This window comes from Monodelphis domestica, chromosome 2 (assembly GCF_027887165.1).
Source record: "Monodelphis domestica isolate mMonDom1 chromosome 2, mMonDom1.pri, whole genome shotgun sequence".
Taxonomy (NCBI): Eukaryota; Metazoa; Chordata; class Mammalia; order Didelphimorphia; family Didelphidae; genus Monodelphis; species Monodelphis domestica.
This window is the reverse complement of record NC_077228.1, coordinates 431,051,886-431,076,929: the sequence shown is the minus strand read 5'-3', so window position 1 is coordinate 431,076,929 and position 25,044 is coordinate 431,051,886. Positions and strand designations below refer to the sequence as shown.

The 25,044-nt window shown below is 36.4% G+C and overlaps 2 protein-coding genes across 18 annotated transcripts in view; both read left to right on the top strand.

Annotated features, from left to right (window-relative positions):
* RMND1 (required for meiotic nuclear division 1 homolog) overlaps positions 1 to 12,239 on the top strand; it is a 60,704-nt gene extending 48,465 nt beyond the window's left edge. For all 17 annotated transcript variants that reach the window (XM_056818931.1, XM_016428952.2, XM_007484747.3 and 14 more), the window contains 5 exons: positions 84 to 148; positions 972 to 1,048; positions 2,736 to 2,856; positions 8,634 to 8,750; positions 12,013 to 12,239. In XM_056818931.1, coding sequence (XP_056674909.1) covers positions 84 to 148; positions 972 to 1,048; positions 2,736 to 2,856; positions 8,634 to 8,750; positions 12,013 to 12,045 — 413 coding nt within the window. In that variant the 3' untranslated portion in view covers positions 12,046 to 12,239. The remainder of the gene's footprint in view (positions 1 to 83; positions 149 to 971; positions 1,049 to 2,735; positions 2,857 to 8,633; positions 8,751 to 12,012) is intronic.
* Positions 12,240 to 12,365: 126 nt separating this feature from the next.
* On the top strand, positions 12,366 to 24,102 carry LOC130457479 (uncharacterized). The gene is made up of 2 exons (XM_056818941.1): positions 12,366 to 17,884; positions 19,093 to 24,102. Exon 2 carries the CDS (start codon positions 19,218 to 19,220, stop codon positions 20,262 to 20,264), a length of 1,047 nt encoding a protein of 348 aa, XP_056674919.1. The 5' UTR covers positions 12,366 to 17,884; positions 19,093 to 19,217; the 3' UTR covers positions 20,265 to 24,102.
* The last annotated feature ends 942 nt before the right edge of the window (positions 24,103 to 25,044 follow it).

The window sequence follows — 25,044 nt, the reverse complement described above, 5'->3', positions numbered from 1 at the left end:
TTATGTGCATAATAAGAACTTAAATGTTTTTTTTTTTAATTTGAAAGATATAAAAACCATTCTTTTAAAATTTTCTTCCTCAGTGAAACTAGCGATTTGGGAAGCATCACTGGATGATTTTGTTGAGTCTATTCAGTCGATTCCCGAGGTAATAATTTATATCCACTTTATACTCGGTTTTAAAGTGAAAAGGAATCAGTCTCATTTGTAAGGATATTTTTTAAAGTTTTAAATGACCAGTCAGTGTGGTTGTAAAACAAAGTAGTGATAAATATCAGAAAAATTATGCACAGTAGAAAAATGATAACACACTAGAACTCTTCTTCTCATTTCAGGTATATCAAAAATGTAGGGATATAGAATAAGCACCAAAATGTTTTGGTTTGTTGTTTTTTTTTAGTCTGAGTTAAAAATACAAGCTCTTGAGATTTTAATGTTATTAAGATTATAAAATCTGACCCAAAAAAGCCAGTGATGAAATAGTTCCATTCTCCAAAGAAATAGTAATTATCCTTATCCTCTAACTGGAAATGCTGAACATTTATTTTACTGTTCTACAGATATTTTGCCAAATTATATCTAGAGTTAAATAAGAAAATAAGAAAAGATCCACAAAATAATATTTTAATTTCATTTTCTCATGTTTTATTGATCTCATTTTTAATGTAAAAGGATTTTTCAGTTATATGCTTAAGAAATGAGGTAAGAAGCCATGGTCTCTGCAAGAGGAGATGAGGCTAATATTTTAGAGGAAATGATGGGGTGAAGATGGATCATAAAAGTGCTTTCATAAGATTTTAAGACCTTATGATATGATAATGATATGCAACTAAACATAGTCACTTGTGAAATATTTTAATAGTATGAAATCAAAGTTCTGCAACTTCAACTTTTTTTATGGTCTTGGAGGGCTCAGTTTTAAAAATAAAAGTCACAACCAAGTCACAAATCAGATTGCTATTTTTCTCCAGGCTTTAAAAGCTGGGAAAAAGGTGAAGCTTACTCATGAAGAGGTTATGCAGAAAATGGGAGAACTTTTCTCACTAAGGTAAAGATTTCTATTTGAACAAAACATCTCTTATGTTGACATACATGAAAAGGGTTTTTTAAAGTGCCATGTTTATGTTAATTGTAGTTATTTTCATAATAGCCATAAGCATAAAAAAAAACTTTCAAAGACTAGAAACGCAGTATAATTTGGTTCTAATTTTGTAAAACATACTTGCTATTTAAGTAGTTCTCTGATTTCATTGATAAGGAAGTTCCCTCCACTATTACATAGTGTAACTTAACTTTTTTTATGACTGTTGTAGATGTGTTTCTATAAGATTTCCACGGGAAATTTACCCTGTGTGCTAAATATTTTCCATTGCTTTCTCCTGCCCTGGCCATCAGTCTGTCATATCTCACCTCTGAAATGTACCAGACCATCTTCTCTTCCTCTCACACAATTCCTCATTGATGTCATTTGTTCCTGTTCATCTTCAACATTTCTCACTAGTTATAATGTAGCAGCTCCCATGTGCTTCTTCTCTATTGCCCTTATTTTAATTACTTGGGGACTCTTTTCCTTTCCTGTTGTCAAGACAGGTAGGCAGGGCAACAAAGAGGAAGGGAAGGAGATATTTAAAAGGATGGATGAATGGACAGAGATGGATAGATGGATAAATTGGAGTGTGTGTGTGTGTGTGTGTGTGTGTATGCATTCATGAAGCAATCAAGAAACCAGAGAATATGAAGGACAGAGAGTTAAAATATAATCAAGGTCTACTGTGTGAAGAATAATACAGATTGGGGACAAAAAATTAATTTTATTATTGATGTATACCTCAGACTACCTGAACATACAGATGAAATACATGGATTCAGTAAATATCATAAACCTGATATATAAGATTACTTTTGGGATGGGGAACTTCATATATCCAGATATCTTCTAGAGTTCTCTCTACAGCAGACCAGCTAATAGTTTCTTGATTTAATTTAATGATTCCATCTTATAAAAGGTGGAAGAGCGCTTGCTTCAAAAGCACATATATCCAAAAGCAGAGGAAACAATAGGGAAAGCTTTAGTCTGGATTTGGTTCTCACTAATATTGAGAGAAACTAGTTGATGGGATAGAAATAATGTTGCCATTGTCTCTTAAAGTTATGATAAAAGGTGCAATTTGAGAATAGTTTATCTTATATCTTAAATTTTGGAAGAGCAAATTTCAAAGGGTTCAGAGGGTGGGCAAACTAGGTCTCATGAACTAAAATTTTTACAAAGCAAATAAGTCCAGTAAGTCTAATTTAGACACAAAAGGAAACAATTCTAGTGGGTTGGGAAATTGTTATTGTCAGAAGAAACCAATCTGAAATGAACAGAAAACTCATCAATTGATTAAGTTTTTAAAGCTATGCATATATTCCTCCCTTTTTTTACAGAAGTAGGTATAAAACAATACATACCCTGTCACACTTGGTTGATATATTCATTTTACTAAACTACTTTGGCTCTGACCATGGAAGGATGAAGGAACTATGTTTGGAAATGAAGAAGATATAAAAATAAAAGACCTAAACAAAATAAAATTTTAAAATGTAAACTATATTAGCATAATGACATTAACAGACATCTTTACATTGATTTTAATTCAACTACTAAAATACTTAAATCTTGATATAATTTTACTAATTAAAAATTTAAGCTTAACCTATAGAAATAAAAACATTTGTACTTTTACTTTTTTCAGACACCGTATAAATTTAAGTTCAGACTTTCTGATGACCCCTGATTTCTACTGGGATAGAGAAAACTTGGAGGCACTTTATGATAAAACTTGTCAATTCCTTAGCATTACTCGTAGAGTTAAGGTAAGTCTTCTTTCCAGAAAAAAAAATAGTGGCAATCTTATAATCATTTGTAAGAGTATAAAATGGGGATTTCCATTTGGAATGCTTATTTTTATTTCTGAGAGTCAGTTTGATGTAGTGGATAAAGATACCTTCAAAACCAGAAAGACTAGTCTCACCTCTGACACTGTGGCTGTGTGACCCTGGAAAAATCACTTGATCTCTGCTCCAGGCAACTCTTTAAGATTGTAAATTGCAAAAACTGTAAGTTACCCATTGTTGGTAGAGGAAGTTTTCTCACCAGAAGTTCCCAATACCAGTGAAATCACAGGCTCTCTCTAAAAGTAATTCTTTCTGTCTAATCTTCCTTGCCGCATGTAATATTAACTGAGTTATGTGCATCAGTAGGATGAAGCTGTGATATGACTGCTCTAAACAAGGGCACTGTTTAGCTGAAACAACAAGAATTCCATTCTTGTCCACAATAGGTGCTTCTACTTTCTCTGTAAATATAGCACCCTGCAGGATTCTGTCCTGATCCTCCTCCTTGCTCTCTTGCTACTTCCCTTGGTGATCTAATCAGCTCCCATGGATTTAATTACTGTCCCTATGCTGATGCTTTTCCTCTCTACTGACTTCCAGACTTTAGACTCTATTGACAGTCTTACATTTTCAACTGCCTTTCAGACAGTCTGCACTGGATGCCTAGTAGACATCTTGAATCCAACTCTTCCAACCAACCCCCCGCCCCATTTTCCCTTTTCTAAAGAAGGGAACAAGTCCCAGTCTCTCAGGCAATTTAGGTGTCATCTTCAGCTCCTCACATCTCACATCCCCTTCCCTGGATGCCATGGCCTGGACATCTCGTCTTTGCAACATCTCTAGTTTACACCCCCTTAAATGCTGCCACCACTGTGCTGCAGACCCTCACCTTGTGCCTGGACAACTGCTATAGACTGCGGAAGGGCCTGCCTGCTTCAGATTTCTCCCCACAATAACCCATCCTCCATTTAGTCACTAACATAGTTTTCTAAATCATGAGTGCAACCCCCAACTCTGCTCAAATTCCCAGGGCTCCCGTCACCTCCAAAATCAAGTTCAAAATCCTATTTGGCATTCAAGGACAATCATACAGTAGCCCTTGCCTACCTTTCTAGGCTTCTTACACTGAACTCCCCACCATAGTCTTTCATCCATGGACTGGCCTCCTCACTGTTCCATCTTTCAACTCTGAGCACTTCGTCTCTAGCTGACCTGTATCTGGAACCTTCTTCTCTGTGTGAAGGAAGTTATTTAGAGGACCTTGATCACAAGGACAGAGTCTAAGCTCAGGTGCACTTTGGGACCAGTAGGAAAGCCAGCAATTAAAGTAGGGGACAGCAAGGTAGACCCAATGTCCCTGGGCCACTGTAGTGAAGGAGGAAAGGCCAGGAGAATGTTGCCACACCAGGATGACATGTGAAAAAGGCCAGTGGGTTGGGAAAGGCTTTTAAACCTAAACAGGAACGTACTGCACTCTATCTGGACCTATGCAATAGAGATGACAGCCATGCTGCTGCTGCTGTATGAATTATAGGGTCATAGCCAGCCAAATGAAGATCTGATTCTATTCCTTCTTTCTCTTAATAAATGTTTATAGCTTTGGCCGGACCCCTTTTTATTCCTAACGTCTCATCTCTCTGCTTACGGACTTCCTTTTAGTCCCAACTTTAGTCCCATCTTCTACAAGACTTTCCCAGCTTCCTCCAGATTTTTTTAAATTTAAAAAATTTTATCTAATTTAGAATATTTTTCCATGGTTACATGATTCATGTGCTTTCCCTCCCCTCCTCCCACCCCCTCCCATAGCCAGTGAGCAATTCCACTGGGTTTTACATGTGTCATCGATCAAGACCTATTTCCATATTATTGATGTTTGCACTAGGATGATCATTTAGAGTCTACATCCCCAATCTTGTAATCAATCAATTGTTTTTCTTCTGTGTTTCTACTCCCACAGTTCTTTCTCTGGATGTGGATAGTGTTCTTTCTCATAAATCCCTCAGAATTGTCCCAGATCATTGCATTGCTGCTAGTAGAGAAGTCCATTACATGCAGTTGTACCACAGTGTATCCGTCTCTGTACAATGTTCTCCTGGTACTACTCTTCTCACTCTGCATCAATTCCTGGAGGTCATTGCAATTCACATGAAATTCCTCCAGTTCATCATTCCTTTCAGTACAGTAATATTCCATCACCAACATATTCCACAATTTATTCAGTCCAATCGATTGGATGCCTAATCGAAGGGCATCCCTTCATTTTTCAATTTTTTTGCCACCACATAGTGAGGCTATAAATATTTTTGTACAAGTCTTTTTCCTTATCTCTTTGGAGTTTAAACCCAGCAGTCTTCCTCCAGATTCTAGAGATCTCTTTCAGTTATTTCCTACTTATCCTATGTGTAGTTTGTGCATATTTGTTTACTTGTTTTCTCCCCCATTAGATTTCGACTTCTCTCCTTAAGAGAAGAGAGTGTATAGTTTGTCTCTTTCCATCTCCAGCTCTTAGCACAATGCCTGGCACAGAGTAGGCATTCAATATTTATTGACATCTATTGACTAATAGTTAACATTTATGTAGTGCTTTGTTTTGTGAAGCACTTGACACTTTCAGTTTTTTTCCTCACAACAATTCTACAAGGTAGCTGCTATCAGTTCCATGAGAAAGGGAGATTAAATGACTTGCCCAGGGTCACTCATGGCTTATAAGCATCTGAGGCTAAATTCAAACTCAAGTATCTCTAACTCCAGGTCCAGTGCTCCACCTACTGTACCATCAATCTGGCAATAGTGTACAATGTAAATTGTAGAGCAGAAGCTAGGAGGCCAGGTAAGTGACTACTGCACTAAAACATACTCAGGATAATAAGAGTCCAAATTAGCATGGTATAAGAAGGGTTTTTTTGGAGATGTTTCAAAGGAAGAATCAGCAAGATTCAACAGTTTATTCTTTGTAGGAATTGGATAAAAAGACAAAAGAGTAACATTCAGATTTCAAGCCTTAGTTAATCAAGACAATGGCAGTGCCTTTAACTGTCAGGAATAGGAAAATCAGGAGGGAGATTGCTTCCTGTTTATTATACAGCATAGCTTGTTTGTTTTTTTCTAAATCATTCTTTATTTTCTTTGAATTCACTACACCACACTTGCATCATCTCCGTTTCTTTGAAACCCTTTTTCATGATATAGGGAAGAAATAAGTTTCGTTTCTAGACATTGGGATTGAGGTGGCTGTTGAATACCCAGCTATATATCTAGTGGATCCATTACTGACATGAGACTGAAACTTGAAAGATAATAGCTGGAAAAAACAAACTTATAGGTTGTCTGTAAGGAGTTATAGTGAAAATAGACACTGTCGTATAATTACTGTGAGTATTTGGAGAGGAGAGGACCAAAGAAAGATCCTTGGACATCATCAGTGAAGGCACATTCAGCTGAGAAAATTCATTATTATTTACTATATAATATTTGCCTCTTTTTAAATAGGGAAAACATTTTTGTATTGTCTTAAGAGGTAATTTAGGTTGATCAAGCTATATATTTTAGGAATCTATTAATATAACAGCAATAATAACTAGTATTTATATAGCACTTTAAGTTTGTAAAGATTTTATCCTTGTAGTAACCCTGAGAGGTATAAGCTCTAGAAATGAGTTCTTCAAAAACTGCTTTGATTTTTCTTAAGGACAGATACTCAAGATTCATTTGAACCATCCATTACAAATAATAAAATCAGCCGGGGCAGCTGGGGTGGCTCAGTGGATTGAAAGCCAGGTCTATAGACAGGAGGTCCTAGGTTCAAATGTGGCTTCAGACATGTCCTAGCTATGTGACCCTGGGCAAGTCACTTAACCCCCATTGCCTAGTCTTTATCACTCTTCTGCCTTAGAATAGTATTGGTTCTAAGGCAGAAGGTCAAGGGTTTTGTTTTGTTTTTTAAACGGGAAAAGAAAAAAACAACAAATAATAAAATGTGTACTGCCAGATGTTTATTTAATTCTGCATTAGGAATTGGAGAGAACAATCAAAAATAGAGATAGGAATCTACTGGGAATATAAGATAGAAGGACTAATGTGAAATGTAACAGAAAGGAGAGCTACCCATTTTTCCCTTAAAATCAGGGCATAAGGGGGCAGCTAGGTAGCTCAGTGGATTGAGAGCCAGGCCTAGAGACAGGAGGTCCTAGGTTCAAATGTGGCCTCAGATACTTCCCAGCTGTGTGACCCTGGGCAAGTCACTTCAGCCCCATTGCCTAGCCTTTACCTACCTCTCTTCCATCATATTGGTTCTAAGACAGAAGGTAAGGGTTTTTAAAAAAATAAAATTAAATTAATACATAGTAAGCATAAGATAACTGTTTGTGTAAACAATGAGAGCAAAAAGTATGCCAGAGGGGAAGAAATAGCAGGTAAGGCTGACAGGCCTAGATGTTCAACTATGAGAAAAGCCCCCCTTAGACATAATGACCACACTAATGTGAATTTCACTTTTTTAATAGGCATTTTTTAATGGAACTCATTTTATATAGTATAATCTTATGGAATCTATATGAAGCAGTGGTTTTCATGTTTTTGTTTTTTTACCCAACAGTCAAAACCGCTTTGTGCCTAGTTTATCTTTTGAATATTTAAAAAAACTGTTCTCTGTATTTTTTATTTAGCACCTGACTATCCTTTATACTTCAATATTTTCGCAATGGAACATTAATGCAAAATCATATGATCTAATAGGGAATTTTTAATACTTTTAAATTTTAATTTTTAAGTTTAAATTTTTGGTTTTAAAAACTGCCAATTATTTTTTTTTGCCTTATGATTAATAAAGGGATGTACAACACTGATAATTTGAAAGAATTTTTTAAAGTAGAAGCAAGAGAAAACAATGATGTAATATCTTGCAAAATACGAGTAACAACTTGAAACTGAAAAAATATAGAATATTTATCCCTATTTATTCTATCTTAGAATCCAAACAAAGTATCACTTCTGAAGCAGAAAAGCAAGGTAATTGAGAGTAAATGACTTGCCCAGGGTCACACAGGTAGGACATGCCTAAGGCCACATTTGAACCCAGAACCTCCCATCTCTAGGCCTTGGCACTCTTTCCACTGGGCCAACTACCTCCCCCCTTAGATTTTCTGTTAATTTATTTATAATGTTGAGGCCAGAAGATTTAGTTTCTTTTATTCTCCAATTTCCTTTTTATAAGAAGTGGCTAGAGGTATTTTTGCCATGTTTCCTACTTTAAAGGGTTTTATTAAAAAGGTAAATGATGAACATCAGAATATAGAAAAAATACCTGAAAAGTGGACTAAAGAAAAGTTTAAAGTTAGAAGACCTATAAAATGGGAATAATTATACCACCTACTTTGAAAAGAGAATACTTATTAATAACTGTATTAATATGAACTTTTATTATTGATGGCTATTGAATGACAGCAAGTTGTCCTGTATAGTTAGCCTCAAAGCCAGGAAGATTTGACATATCTTGGCTGTGATCCTGGTCAATCACACAGCCTCTGATTGCTCTAGAAAACCAACATTATAAATTACCTAGAAAGAGTTAACCTGCATTGGTATGGTTGGTTTTGTTTTTTGTTTCCCAGAAGTTTGTATAGATTAGTAAATCGGTTTCAGCCCCCAAACTTCAACTTATTTAGTCCTTTCAATCAAAAAGATAAGCACTTCATTATAAGTGACCTGTTTCTTGTATTTCTCAAACTGAGCTTTAGACAGATTTTTTTCTTCCATAGGTGATGAATGAGAAACTTCAACACTGCATGGAACTAACAGACTTAATGCGAAATCATCTGAATGAAAAGCGGGCACTCCGTCTAGAATGGATGATTGTAATACTTATCACCATAGAGGTAAATAAGAAATTTTGATGCCATAGACATTTTTACCATCTTTCATTAATCTGAAAGAGAAGAAATTTCACATGCATTGGGTGCTTTTCTCCAGTAGGACAGATTATAGCCCTTCCACAGCATCTTCTCAAAGTGTTATTCTTACCCATATTTTTGCAGGAAAATGGCAGTCTTTTGCCTTCTATTTTGGAATCCATACTAAGTATCATTTCCAAAGCAGATCAGTAAAGCCTAGGCAATTGAGGTAAAGTGTCTTGCCCAGGATCACACAGCTAGGCAGTATCTGAAATGCCAGTGTCTTTTAAACCAAAGGTCTGGGGCCCTTTATCTTCAGTCTTCATCACCAACTGCCTTGAGGACATCTTGAATTGCATAAGTGATAGGCATCTTAAACACAAATTAGAAAATTCATTTCCCCTCCAAAAACTATGTCTTCTTTTGAACTTTTCTGGTCAACCAGATTCATAATCTGTCATCTTTCATCCACCTCACCCCCAATGTCCATTGTCAGATTTTTCTTTCACAATGCCCATCATGTCTTCCTTTGCCTACAGAGCTACTAACTACTTACCTACTAGCTACTCTAGTTCAGGACTTCATCTCTTGCCTGGGCTGTTACAGCCTTCTAATTGGCCTCCCAGCCTCTCACCACATCTATCTTAGCTGCCAAACTTGATTTTCCTAAAGTACAAGTCAGACCATACAAAACTATTCACTTACAACTCCCTCAAGGATCAAGTAACTCCTCTGTTTGGCATTTAAAGGTCAACAGAACTTGGCCCCTACTGGCCTTTCCAAACTTTTTATAGTTTACTTTCCACCATGTACTCCACAACCCAGGTTTACTGTCCTATTAATTGTTCTGCCTTCATGGTACCCCATCTCCTGTCCCCTGTGCCTGGAATGTTTTCCTTCCTTACCTCTTAGCACTTTATTTCAAGACTCTGCTTAAATCTCTTCTTCTGTGAAAAGCCTTCCTGGGATCCCTTAACTGCAGGTGCCTTTCCTTGTGATACTACTTTCCATCTACTCTGGGTAGATCTGATGATCATTTACATGTTGTCTTCCACATTAAAATATGTGCACCATAAAATCAGAGACTGTTTTTACTCTTCTTTTCTTTTTTTAATTTGGTGAATTTCAAACATTATTCCCTGGTTACAAAAATAATTTTCTATTCCTCCCTCCCCTCACTGATGAACAATTCCACTGGGTATTACATGTGCCTTTGATCAGAATCCATTTCCATATTGTTGGTATTTGCACTAGGATGTTCATTCAGAGTCTACATCCCCAGTTGCATCCCCCTCGACCCAGACAACCAAGCAGTTGTTTTTTCTTTGGTGTTTTTACTCCCAGTTTTTCCTGTGAATGTGGATCGTGTTCTTTCTTATAGATTCCCTGCAGGTTGTTCAGGATCCCTGCATCGCCCCTAATGGAGAAGTCCATTACATTCAATTGTACCACAGTGTATCAGTCTTTGTGTACAATGTTCTCCTGGTTCTGCTCCTCTCACTCTGCATCAATTCCTGGAGGTCATTCCAGTTCCCATGGAATTCCTCCACTTTATTATTCCTTTGAGCACAAGAGTATCCCATCACCAACATATACCACAATTTGTTCAGCCATTCCCCAATTGAAGGGCATCCCCTCATTTTCCAATTTTTGGCCACCACAAAGAGCACAGCTATGAATATTCTTGTACAAGTCTTTTTCCTTATTATCTCTTTGGGGTATAAGCCCAGCGGAGCTATGACTGGATTAAAGGGCAGATAGTCTTTTAGTGCCCTTTGGGCATAGTTCCAAATTGCCCTCTGGAATGGTTGGATCAGTTCTCAACTCCACCAGCAATGCATTAATGTCCCAACTTTGCCACATCCCCTCCAACATTCATTACTTTCCTTTGCTGTAATGTTAGCCCATCTGCTAGGTATGAGGTGATACCTCAGTTGTTTTGATTTGCATCTCTCTGATTAACAGAGATTTAGAACACTTTTTCATGTGCTTATTAGTGGTTTTGATTTCTTTGACTGAAAATTGCCTATTCATGTCCCTTGCTCATTTATCAATTGGAGAATGGCTTGATTTTTTTTATACAACTGATTTAGCTCTTTGTAAATTTGAGTAATTAGACCTTTGTCAGAGGTTTTTTGTTATGAAGATTGTTTCCCAGTTTATTTCCCTTCTGATTTTGGTTATATTGGTTTTGTTTGTACAAAACCTTTTTAATTTGATGTAGTCAAAATTATTTATTTTACATTTCGTGACTTAAGTATTGCTGGGTTTTAAAATTTTTTCCTTCCCAAAGGTCTGACGTGTATACTATTCAGTGTTCACATAATTCATAGTTTCCTTCTTTATGTTCAAGTCATTCACCCATTCTGAGTTTTATCTTGGTGTAGGGTGTGAGGTGTTGATCCAAGCCTAATCTCTCCCATACTGTCTTCCAATTTTCCCAGAAGTTTTTATCAAATAGTGGATTTTGGTCCCAAAAGCTGGGATCTTTGGGCTTTACCCTTATTTTCCAATGCTTTAAAAGAACACAATGCTTTCTATTTGATTCTTACTTCAAAACCTTTAATAGTGTTCACTGCTTATATGCCAGTTGACATTGATGTTTATTGCTCCCTATTGGTTCCTCTACTGGTTATTTGTAATTTTATTCTGAGATGATTGTGTTTCTTAATTTTGAAGCAGAAGAATATCACTGAGAAACTAAAACATTAAAGAGCTGATTTTATAGCAATGAGTTCATTCTAGCTTTAAATCCATTACCCATCTGTAGTACTTACTAAATTACATTTAGGTATACTACCAAAACCATTTTTATGTAGAAATCAAATTTTTTGAAATCTTTGTTAAAGAGGCACATACTAATGGCTTCAAGCTCCTATATTTTAAAGTTCCTGATATTTTAAAAAACATCTGTGAAATAGTGCAAGTTTGATATAGTGAAACAAATAGAGATTGAGAGAATAAGCTCTAGAAATTTGAAGATTGTTAATACTGCTAAATTGTTCCTCATTTAGTGAATTGACTAGAAGCCTTTTGTGCCTTCAATAACTCTGTATGGAAATTGGAAGTGATAATTCCACTTGAAATTTGGAATAAAAGGTGATTAAGAAAAAACTCACCTTGAGGGATATATTCCATATATCAGTCGTAAAATATCCTTTTCATTTATAGAATTTGCTCTAAAAGAAATCTTCATAATCAATTACTGGAATTTTAAGTTTGTAATTTTTTTTTATTATTTCTACAGGTAATGTTTGAACTTGGCAGACTATTGTTCTAATTATAATTATGTGACAAAGATGTGGATAACTCAAAAGTAATCAACAGATGTGGAAAATGTACTGAAAAGTACCAATGACAGATGTGTAAATAATAGGAAGTGATCTTTTTGTCCGATTTTTTTTTAAATAGTGGTTCTAATCTTTGTAATATATTTTTCTGGTTAAATAAAAATTATGGCTTCTATACTCTTAAGTTACATGTCTATCCACAGTTCAATTTTTAAAAATGACTAAAAATTTCAGATTAACTAGTATTCCTTACATTCAAGATATAATAAAAATTACCAGGTTTTTAGTCGTGAATCCTCTACCTCTTCACAGGTCTGAAAGTGTTATACATAGCTTTCCCTTTTCAATCATATTTCTATCACTTTTTCTTCCTTAAACCCTTACATTCTTAGTAGCAACTATAAAGGGAAAGGCTAGGCAAAAAGGGTTAGGTGACTTGCCTAGGGCACACAGCTAATGTGTTTCTGGCCACTTTTGAACCCAAGTTCTCCAGACTTCATTCTATCTATTATTATTCTAGTACACCACCTAACCTGCTCCTTTTGTTTTGTTTTGTTTTTTTAACCCTCACTTTCTGTCTTAGAATCACTACTGTGCATGGGTTCTAAGGCAGAAGAGTGGTAAGAGCTAGGCAATGAGGATCTAGTGACTTGCCCAGGGTCACACAGCTGGGAAGTGCCTGAGGCTAGATTTGAACCTAGGACCTCCCATCTGTAGGCCAGCAGCCCTCTTATCACTTTCTTATACTTTTTTTTTCCAAAATAATATTAGAAGTGAACATTCCAGCCTTCTATATTTAAGTATATAAAGCACACTTTACTTTTAAGAAGAACCCGTTTTATGGACATCTACATAATTATTCAGTTAAGTCCTCTGACATATTTATAAAATTAAAACATACTTTTTTAAAGTGTTTTGTTTCATTGGTGAGGAACATATTCAGTCCATTTCTCTGTTGCATAGCTATTCAATATTTGCAATTTGGAAATTAAGTTTAGTACTTTTTTAAAGAGATTTACAAAAGGGGGGAAGAGAGGTACAGCTAGGTGGCTCAGTGAATTAAGAGCCAGGCCTAGAAAGGGAAGAGTGCTGGGTTCAAATATGACCTCAGACACTAACTAGCTGTGTGACCCTGGGCAAGTCACTTAATCCCCACTCGCTATCCCTTACCCCTTTTATGCATATACAGTACAGATATACAATACACAGTATTGATTCTATGATATAAGTTAAGGGTTTTTTTTAAATATTTCTATTTTCTTCCATTTTATCAATAAAACCTATATCAAATTCTTAAATTATTTAACTTAACATTCTACCTGTTTTGACCTAAAGACACTTTCATTTAAGATGCACACTTAGATCTTTATTTTATAAATAATGGTAAAGTGAGTTCTGACTAGCCCTTTTAAAATTTTTTCTACCTTTTAACCTAAATATTAGATCTAAATTGTCAAAAATATTTCATTAAAATGTTCCAGAATGAGTTTCTCTTCTAAAGTCATGTAAAAAAATAATTGCCTCAGCAGTGTTTTAAACTTCTGAATGATAATTTCTACATGGGGCAAATAAAGTTAGACATCTTAATTTCATTCACTGAATACTTTAAGAAAAACTCAATAATTAGAATTTTCATATTTGTTTTAGAAAATCAATAGTTTATTTGAAGTTTTATACTTCTTTTCAAAAAGAAAACTAAATTTTTAGCCATCGCTACTAACTGGATAATCAGCTAACAATGTAATTCCTTTGTCCTAGTATTCTCACAATCAATTTCAGTATGTGATTATTGCTGGAGAGCCTTATTTATTTACATCCTCAAAAGTTCTAAACAATATCGAACACATAACATGATAAAACCTCACCGACTTAAGATGACTAAATAAAAAGTCATTTTCAAATGTGTTTAAAATTAAACATTAACACAACAATCCTTTAATGCATAAAACAAGTTTTCAGCAATACCTTTTTAAGCTGTCATGATGATTCTTTGGTTTGTCCAATCATTTTTCATTCACTTTCCACTCTCCTAGACTTTTTGTTTTTGTTTTCATGAACCTATTGAAATTTCACCATACCAAGGAGCTATAAGCAAGAAAGTATTACCAGTTTTATTTGCTACTGATTTGTCCGAGATCCAGCAGTGTGACCTTAAATTTAAGAATATACATGGTAATTTCATCTACTGTCTATTAAAAAAACTTGAAAAGCTGTAGCAACTAAATACATTGTAAAACAGTGATTTCTAACCTCTAAACTATCAGGAATTATTGGAAGAGTTGGGAATCCATAAAGAAGCAACCATATCTTTTGTAGACTAGTTAAATTTCTAATGCATGTATTAGACATTATAGGTAGATACTGCTGTGATTTATAAAGTTCATCTAAATTTCAATGCTTCTTCATCAATTATCAGGTGTGGTTCCAAGGAAGTTTTATAACTAAACAAGTGCTCATACTCAGAAGATCAAAAACCAGTATTCTAAATAAAATGTATTTCAAGTCTAATTCTACAGATAAACAATTTGTGATGTATTATGCACTAGTCCCCTTTCTAAAGGGATGTTATTAAAAATGTAAGATGGATAATTAAAGCTGCCATTCTTTAACTGGATTTAAAAAAATATCATTACTATGGGGAAAAACAGAAGAATATATTATAGACCAAAATTACAGATATCATTAAAATAAGCAAAGGAATAAAGATGTTTAATATTTCAAAATCTGCAATAAGCTAGTGAGGTAGAGTATAAAAATATGGCCGTGTAAAAATGTAGAAAATACACAGCATAAGTCAACATAAAATATTTTTCTGGTTATTTGTTTGGGAGAGAGGTAAAAAAAAAAATAGGGTACGATCCAATTCCCAGTTTATGGAAAGGAAATGTTTATAGTTCCAGAGAAAAAGACCCACCCATCCTACCAATTTACTCTAAAAAGGCATCTTGTAGACACATAAATTGTACCTTTACTCAAGGTTAGTGTTTAAATACTTGATGGGGAAAGAAGACTTAAGACAACTGATTAAAGGCACAATAATTGGTCTCATCCACTGATTTCTCCACTACTACAAGGGCTTTTTCTATACCCAAAGTATTTACTGTCATCTCTTAATAAACTTGCTATAAGTTCTGTACTTTGGAAGGAAAGTTCTTAAGTCATCAATGAATACATTGTATAAGGGATAGACAAGAGAGGAGCTACACATGGAAAAATTAGAATGTGATAATTATAATATTAGTACTTAACACACATTAGAGTGGCCTTGAGATATTTAAGACAGGAAGGGCTACTCTACAGTTGTCAAACATCTCATAATAAAGTTATACCTAAACAGGACCTTGAAAAACATCACTACTTAAGATAAAGGCTTTGGGGGTGCAGAATAAAGCCTCCACCTAGGCAGCTCTCACCTAAAAGTTAAAACACCTACTTCAGGGTATTGGGAGAGCCATTATAAGTTTTCTGTCTAGAGGGAAAACATGGTTAGACTTCAACTTTGAGCAGTCAGTATTACAAAAGAAGTTGCTCTAAACAAAAATAACCATTAAATGATTTGGTAAATTTTTTTTGGTTTGGATTTTTTGTCATTGTTAATCAGTGAAGATTAGGCATCAAGATAAAGAAATAGTTTTTGAAGAACCCAATGGCCCAAGTTAATAGAGCAAAGACTCATTATTTAACAACAACAACAAAAAACCTGTTGGGGAAAAATAAAGATAGTAGTCTGGTAGAAAATAGGTCTAGACCCATAATAGCAAGCTATGGCACATGCATGCCAAAGATGACATGCACAGTGCTCTGTGGGTACATGGCCACCCCATGTGTCCCTCCCAGTTTATTACTAGAAAGACAGAGGGGCTCTAGTGGATAAGGTTCCCCTACCCCCCCCACCTACATTTTTTCACATCCCAGTCTCTACCCATCAGCTCAATGGGTGAGCTTTCTCCATCCCCCAAGGGGGGTAGGGGGGTAGGGAATGGCACAAGTTCTCTGGGCCTGGGGGTGGTCTCTAAAAGGTTCACCATCACTGGTCTAAACCCACATATCATACTATATATCAAAATGAGCTCCAAATGAATACATGACACATAAAGTGACATCATAAATAAGAGGAACAAAGAAAATTAATTTTGAGATTTATAGAAGATAAACTTAAGCAAGAACTTTAACATAGAGGGAATGAACTGAGCACAGACCTAGAGATGGATAGAAGATTAGTGGGAGAAATACACTTTGGCAAGAAGGCTGGTCATGTTACCTTCTAAAACTAAAGAAATGGCAAGAAAGATGAGTATAGACTGAAAAAATTGATCTTGAATTATAAAGCTTCTAAACCTAAATTTAAGTCAGACTAGGCCCAAGTATTTCCAGTAGTCACTTAATTTCTCAACCTTAGTTTCCCTATTGGTAAAGATGGGATATTAGTACTTAACTCAGGTCTGCTGTGAAAATCAAATGAGGTACATAGATATACACACATATAGAGAGCATTTTTTATAAATTCTAAAGAACTTTGTTATTCATCCTTTAAATTCTCAGAAAAGTGAGCTTATCTGGAAGACACCAAGAAGTTTGAACAGCAACTGAGGTTAAGCGTGCTATAAATTCAGCTGGACATGAGTAAAAGAAGTATGTGTCAGCAACGTGTGCCCAGTTAAGGTCAGCTAGCCTTAATCTATAATGGACCCAGAAAAGAAACAAATGATACAAAGTTACCCAGTGTTCAAAGGCAATACTTACTAAATACTCACTATGTGCAAAATAATATGCATTTCCTCTAATACCCTCTCCTCCTTAAAAAAAAAAAACAACCATTCTCAGTCCTCAAGAAGGTTATTTCTACTATGGAAAGAATTCTTTACCTGGTGTTTGAGTTCAAATGTGACCCCAGACACTTAATAGCTGTGGGACTCTGAGCAAATCATTACCTGTCTAGGTTCTTTTTCTTATCTATAATGTGGGAATAATAGCAACTACCTCCCAGGTTATGAGGATAACATGAAATATTTATAAAGTGCTTTGCAAACCTTAAATCAATATAAATGCTAGTCTTATTACAGAAATAAGTAAACACAAAGAAATTTCAGAAAGAACATTAATTGGGAAAGTTAGAAAAGGATTTTTGGAAAAACATATTTTTGTTCGAGAAAAGATCTTCAAGGAAAGAAGCTTGCTAACTCCTAAATCCAGAGAATGAACTGTTGCAGAAAGATCCCAGAAAACCTACACTACATCAAGATCCAGAACGAACTTTGAGTGTGGTTGATTGAATTGAAGTTTGATTGAACATTTACTTGTACTCTTATGCCAAAAGGGGACTGCCCCCAATTGGTTTTTGTCAATGTGTCCAGCAAACATTGGTTTTGCTGTCTGTCTTTCTTCTATTTCCCTCTTCTAATGTAGTTTCCTCTTAGAAGGTGAAATTTTATATGTATCTGCAGTTAGAAAATTTGGAAGTGTAGGATGATTATGTTTAGTGATCAATTGGGGAGACTAGTCTCCCAATCATCATCAGAGGGGATTGTGAATTTTAGATTTACTCCACCCTGCTCAGTCTAACAAAACAGGAATGTCTACACCCCTACTTAAGGATTGAGAAGGATGGCCTAGCAAATGACAAATCAGAAACTGACAGACCCCCGAGCTGTCCTAAGTCAAGCTTAAGCTACCATTGGTACATGTGAGACGCAGGAAAATGATGTAAAAACAGTCTATATATTTGGTGTCACTTCCTCTCTCTAGCCTCTGTGCGGAGAGGTGGCTGGCAGCAGTGTGCTGAGCATCTTGGCATCGTGGCGTGGCAGCAGCTATTGTCCAGGTTAGGCGGTGAGTGTCCTTAATACAATACTGGGAGAAGCTTAGTAAACTAGTTCAGGTGAGGCATATTCTCTAAGTTCTCTCAGAGTTTAAGCTGATTCCTTTCTCCTTTACCTTCTAAAGCAATATCTTTATAGGAAGTCCTTAATCTTCTGAGAAGACCATGGTGGAGGTCTTTGAACTCCCCCTGGCACAGGGTAGGATGGAGAAATCCTATACCCTTTCCCTCTCTCTTCTTCTTAATTCTTCCCTCTATATTAATTAAACCACCATAAAATTCCCAAACTGACTTGGGTATTTTATTTGGGATATTCCCTGGCGACCATTTAAATTTAGATTAAGTCACAACCCTAAAATTTCCCCTTACAAGCTAACACCTAAAAGATACTCTGAACATGTCAAGCAAATCCAGCCTGTTCAAAATGCATGTGGACAGAAGATATGTTGAATTTGGACTTTAAATGATCATTCTAAGGCAAATATTAATAATATGGAAATAGGTTTTGAACAATGATACATGTATAACTCAGTGGAATTGCTTGTCTGCTCAGGGAAGGGGAAAAAAAGGGGGAGGGAAAGAACATGAATCCTGTAACCATGAAAAAACATTCTAAATCAATTTTTTAAAAAAGAAGATGTTGAATTTATAATAGCTCAGCTAAAAGCAGTTTATCTGGCTGGAATATGGACTACAGGAAAAGGAGTGTGAGGAAAAAGAAGCTAGAAGCAGACTGCAAGGTATATAAATGCCAAAGTGTTTACATTTTATCCTTGGGGGCAATAAGGAGACAGATTTTTAAGAATATTCATCTTAGTGTAATGGACAATGGATTAGATCAGGAGAAAAGATTAGAAGGGGGTTGAATTTGGAAAGTGGCCCTGACTAGACAGAAAAGTATATTGTAGCTGTAAATTCAACAAAATTTCCTAATGGAATAGCTATGTGGCTGAACAGTCAAGAATAACTATTTCAAATTTGTATAATAAAAGTGGAGTTCTCACACTTTGGACATGTTGAACTTGGGATGCATAACCCCCCCCCCTTAATTGCCCAAGTGCTTCCCTCTCAGATTAATTTCTATTCACACTTTATACAAAGTTATATATATAGGCGTTCGACACAGTGAACAGGGACACATTGTGGGTGATCCTCAGCAAGCTCGGTTTCCCAGCAAAATTCATCAAACTGATCCAGCTTTTTCATGTCGACATGACAGGGGAAGTCCTATCTGGGGGAGAGACTTCCGATCGCTTCAACATCTCCAATGGCGTGAAACAAGGCTGTGTCCTCGCTCCGGTACTATTCAACCTATTTTTCACCCAAGTATTACGACATGCTGTGATGGATCTAGACCTGGGCATCTACATCAAATACCAACTGGATGGCTCACTATTTGACCTTTGCTGCCTGACTGCAAAATCAAAGACAACAGAGAGACTCATCCTGGAAGCTCTCTTTGCAGATGACTGTGCTCTCATGGCCCACCAAGAAAATCATCTCCAAACCATTGTGGACAGGTTCTCCACCGCAACAAAACTGTTTGGCCTGACTATCAACCTCAGCAAAACAGAGGTGCTATACCAACCTGCACCAGGGAGGCCAACGAACCAGCCATGCATTACAATCAACAGCACACAGCTTTCTAACGTCAACACTTTCAAGTACCTGGGCAGCACCATCGCCAACGATGGGTCCCTAGACCACGAGATCAATGCCAGGATCCAAAAGGCCAGCCAGGCACTCAGGCGGCTGCTCTCCAAAGTCCTCCAACACAGAGATGTAAGCACTGCGACGAAGCTCAAAGTGTATAACGCAGTGGTCCTCAGCTCGCTCCTGTACGATTGTGAGACACGGACACTGTACCGGAAGCACATGAAACAGCTGGAGCAATTCCACCAACGCTCTCTCCAGTCAATCATAAGGATCCGATGGCAGGACCGAATCACCAACCAGGAAGTCCTCGACAGAGCCAACTCCACCAGCATCGAAGTCACCCAGCTACAATGGTCTGGACACGTCATCTGCATGGACCCACAGCGAATACCAAGACAGGTATTCTATGGTGATCTGTCAGCTGGACTCAGGAAACAAGGCCGACCAATGAAAAGATTCAAGGATCAGCTAAAGTCCAACTTGAAGTGGGCTGGCATTACACCAAAGCAACTAGAACTTGCTGCCTCTGACAGAAGCAGCTGGCGAACCCACATTCACCATGCCACCACCACCTTTGAAGATGAGCGACGTCGATGTCTTGCCGCTGCACACGAACACCGACACCACGCCACACCCGCACCTCCCGTAACAACTGGAGTCCCATGCCCCATGTGCCACAGACTCTGCGCCTCAGCCTTTGGACTGCAAAGCCACATGAGGGTACACCGTAGATGAAACTGCACAAAGACAATAGTCATTCTCGATCACCGAGAGACTACTACTAACTAATATATGTATAATTTTTGCAAAGTCTCCCCTATTATAATGTGGGCTCCTTGAAAGCAGGGACTATTTTTGCTTTTGTACCCTTAGGGCTTTGTACAGTGCCTGGCATATTAAATAGTTAATAACATGTTAACTGGCAGAATAGGCTCAACAGATAAAAAAGGATGCATTTAAGAAAAAGTATATTTGAATATTTAGATTTAAGTCCTTTCTTTGTTTAAAACCCTTACCTTCTATTTTAGAATTGATATAGATTCTAAGACAGAAGAGTGGTTAAGGGCTAGTCAATTGCAGTTAAGTGACTTGCCCAGGATCTCATAGGAAGTATGAGATCACATGTGAACCCAGGTCTTCTGGACTATAGGGCTGGTTAAGACACCTAGCTTCCCCTAGATTTGAGTCCTTTGTATAAAGATAACAGAATCCTGGATTTGATAATATCACTTAGAGAAGACTCAGAACAAAGACTTGGGAGCTAACCCATTTATAACGAGAAGGAAAGGTCAAACACAGGAAGAAAATCTAGAACAGAGACAATATACAGAAAGACAGCCTAGTCAGCACTATCAAAAAGTTGTGTGAGGTCAGGAAGAATGAAGTTTCAGAAAAGTCCATGAGATAAGCAGTTTTATTTGATGGGACCTTTAAAAAGCAGTTTTCAGTGATGGTATAAGGAAGCCATCATATTCCAAGGGGTTTAGAAATCAATGGTCAAGAAAAGGAGACATTTAAGTGATTCAGAAATAGTATAGCTCATAAAGGGAAATGGCATGGGTATTTTATTTTATTTTTTTAAAAGATGGAAGATACCTCGGCATGTTTTTTTTTTTTAAACCCTTACCTTCCGTCTTGGAGTCAATACTGTGTATTGGCTCCAAGGCAGAAGAGTGGTAAGGGCTAGGCAATGGGGGTAAAGTGACTTGCCCAGGGTCACACAGCTGGGAAGTGTCTGAGGTCAAATTTGAACCTAGGACTTCCCGTCTCTAGGGCTGGTTCTCAATCCACTGAGCTACCCAGCTGCCCCCTGGCATGTTTTTAAGGAACAGAAATGGAACCAAAGATAAGAGATGAGATGGAAAAAAAAGATCAAAGGCATAAAAAGAGTAACCTTGTAAAGAAGGGCCACACTACTTCAGAAACTTGGAAAAAAGAAAAAAATGAGGAAAGGAAGTGTTCAGGTAGAGTGGAAGAAGAAAGCTTTAAAAGAGGGGGCCATGATTTTCTCTATTAAGTAAGAGGCAGTGGTATAAGGAGTTTTGAGGCAGGAAAAATATTGCAATCACCTTTTCAGGAAGCATAATAGAAAATAAAAGAACTGCTGTTCAGTTAAAGGCCCTCCTAAAAACTGGTAACAAATCTATATATCCAAGATGGAAGAGATCACTTTCTTCATCAGCAAGAACCAAAAGTAGGACTAACCCCAGGCTTGTTGTTTGACAAAGTGAATAGCAATAAGGCAAAAGAACACAACAACAGAGAGTAAGATATGGCTGAATAGGCAAGTTATAGTATAAAGGCTGGTGAATAAAGGTTAGGCTATTAGAGAGGGGATTTAGAAAAGAGAAAAATGCATGCATTTATCTTGTTTAAAATACCATTTTACAAAGGGCTCTTACAAGGGGGAAGATTTGGGGAGAACTGCTAGTGATATTAAAAAAAAGCATCACTGAATTATTTGTAAAATACACAGCAGAGAGCTGAAATCAGTTCAGAAGGGAATATTTAGGCAAGAACAGAAGTATTGGTATTAGCATGTTAAACGTTTAAAATCTAGATGATATATCAACAAAGTTTCATATATAATCTTTTGTTCTTTGTATATTTATATGTTCACATTTTCTAATGTTTAAGAAAATGTTTAAAAAATAAAAACTGGACCAAAATACATAAAAAGGAAAGAAGCCAAAACATCCCATTGCTAAAACGTGATCTGGAAAAGTGACCATATTGCCTGCTAGCCAAAAAGGATATGAAGCCAACCTTCTAAAGGCAACCATGCTGCTATGAGAGGGTGGGGATTCAAGCAGGAAACTAGAGAACTACAGATAGTCAAAGTGTCCAGTATAAACAGTAAGGCAAGTGCAGCAGGTGAAGTACATTGTTCTTTCACCAAGATCCTCGACTAGAACTTGTGAGATGATGCTGAACCTTGACAGCAGGACAACTCACCAAAAAGGGGATCTTTCTATTGCCTTCAGTGCTTTTTCCTTCTTTAATGTTAGCAGGGAAGGTGAGGGTGAAGGGGAAGAACAGAAATAGAAAGAGAGATTATAATTAGTAGAATTTGAGAGTTTCAATCAAAAAAGGCGAATAGTTATAAGATATAAGATCTGGAGATAGTGTCAGGAACTTCAAACAAAGGCAGTCAACAGTATTTTTATGCCAGTATTCAAGTCAATAAGTATTTCATGTTCTGATCTCCCAGAAAAGGCTGAACTCACACTTGGTACAAGTCTGATTGCTTTACCCATGGAAATGAAGCACATCTATGAAATAATCCACTATTCAAACTCTAAATATCCAGAAACAAAGGCTTTCAAGTGTCTTTTACAGAATGAGGCTCTGGATCTCCAAAAATGAATCACCTTCCAAAAAATCCCTCTACAGTGTCACTTTCCTCAAAACATGAAGACTAAAACCCCAGCAGCATGATTATTGTGACTAGGGCTAGACTGAATTCATATTCAACATCAACCTTGAAACCTCATCTTAGGATGGCAAGGAAATGAAGTATACACAAAAGTATTATGATTAAAAATATGGGAGACTGACCATAGATTTTAATATTATTAATCAGAAAGGAGAGGATGAGAGAAGTGCGAGGACATAGATCATTACTAAAGAAAGGGTTAATGTATTAGCCCCCATTTTTGCTAAGGCCTAAACCTTTTTACCAAAGCAAACTAGCACATCTCATCTATCTCTGTCCCAGAAGCCAAGAGCCCAAATCCAGTCGAGCCTCAGTTTATCTGATTTTCTCTCTACCCACTGACTCTCACATCTCACCCTTGTGAGCCAACTGTCGCTCTTTCTCCTTTGCCTGAATCACCCTCATGTCATCCACCTAGGAAATAACCAGCCAGTCTTCTTGTCCCCTACCTCAATTGTGGGCTTTTCCTGCAACTACAGGAGGCATCAGTTTCCATTCTATCCTCATGATCAAAGTCCCCATAATAATTTCCTTCACACAAAAGGGTTACAAATATTATAGCTCTCAGATCTCAATCTGTCATCATCTGAATCTCAAGGCTCTTCTATTACTCTTGGCATCCTGTGACTAATAATTTCTTATATATTTAAATCCCTTCAGAACAAGATTATGGATTATATGCAAGTGAGGTAGAGGGATAGGGATTTTAAAAAGAACGGCTGGACTATGTTAATTACCACCTGTGTATTACCCATCATTTTGCTTTCCTCTTTTAGTCCAGCCCTTTCTTCTTTTACTATTCCCTTCTAAACCAGTGTTTTACTTTTTAATCATTCCATCTTTTCAGACTATGTTGAAATGGTCAAGATCTTTGTATTCTACTTTGTTTTAGATATGCACCGATTCCCTATAATGTAACCTAAATTGTTAAAATGTTTGAAAAAGACATTATATTTGACATGGTATGTGATGAATTACAGTAAAATGGAAAGAACGAACGATGTAGTTAGGTGATCTGATTCTTGGATCACTACTCTTACTTACCTCTATGATCTTGGAAAAAAAGTTACTTCTATCTAGACTTCAATTATTTACTTTATCTGTAAAATAAAAGGATCAGACTAAATGACCTCTAAAGGGTCTCAGCAGTTCTGAATTCTGGATTATCATGAATAAAAAATTTATCTTAAAGGATACTATATAACAGTTGAGAAAAATAAGAAAAAATATTGAAAATTATCATCAAGAGTACACTATTAATACTTAATGTAGTAGACTGGTTAGGCTTTTAAAAATTGTAAATTAAAATGAGTAAAATAGAACAAAAAAACAATTATCACAATGGAGAACAGATTCTATAGAAGTAAAACCTTCAAAGTAAAAGCTGAAGAATTTACCTATATTTGATTACAATAAATTCAATTAACTCCCTCTGAAGACCAGTTGGCTATGGTATTTCCACAGCTAACAAGTACAGACTTGTGGAGGGCAGCAAACCAAATCGAGATCTACTGGTACTAGTCAGACCAGAACCACAATAGCCAGAAGTCTTTAATACAAAGTGTTGATCTTAATCTGGAAGCCCTGTGTGGTTTGGGTCCTGGTTACCCTGGAGTTTGCCTCTCTCCAAACAATCTAACAGCAATTAAGATCAGTAAATACAATTGCATTACAGATTTTGATTTAAACTCTAAAGAACCAGAAGCCCTATTTTTCAAGGAGTATTTGTATTTAAATCTGGATCATGAGAAGAAAGACATTTCAGTAATATGATCAAAAGATGGAAGTGGCCACTTTTGTGAAGACTAAAATTTTATAAATCTTTAATGTTACTAAGAGTTTTACTAATATTAGGTCAATAACATTCATGAAGGAAGACATTTAATGACATACATGTACCAACCAATAGTAGTATCTACAATTCTCAGAATGCTTTACTACGTTAGCCATTTTTTACATGCATGATTTTTAAAAATCTCAAGTGATAGCAATATCAACATTTTTATCACCACAGGCAATGTGATACTGTGGATAGCATAACAAATTTAAAATAAGGAAGAGCAGACATTCCAAATCCTA

What these genes read in the sequence shown, in the direction of transcription:
- LOC130457479 (XM_056818941.1), top strand. Translation starts at nt 19,218, where the DNA reads ATGGATCTAGACCTGGGCATCTACATCAAATACCAACTGGATGGCTCA.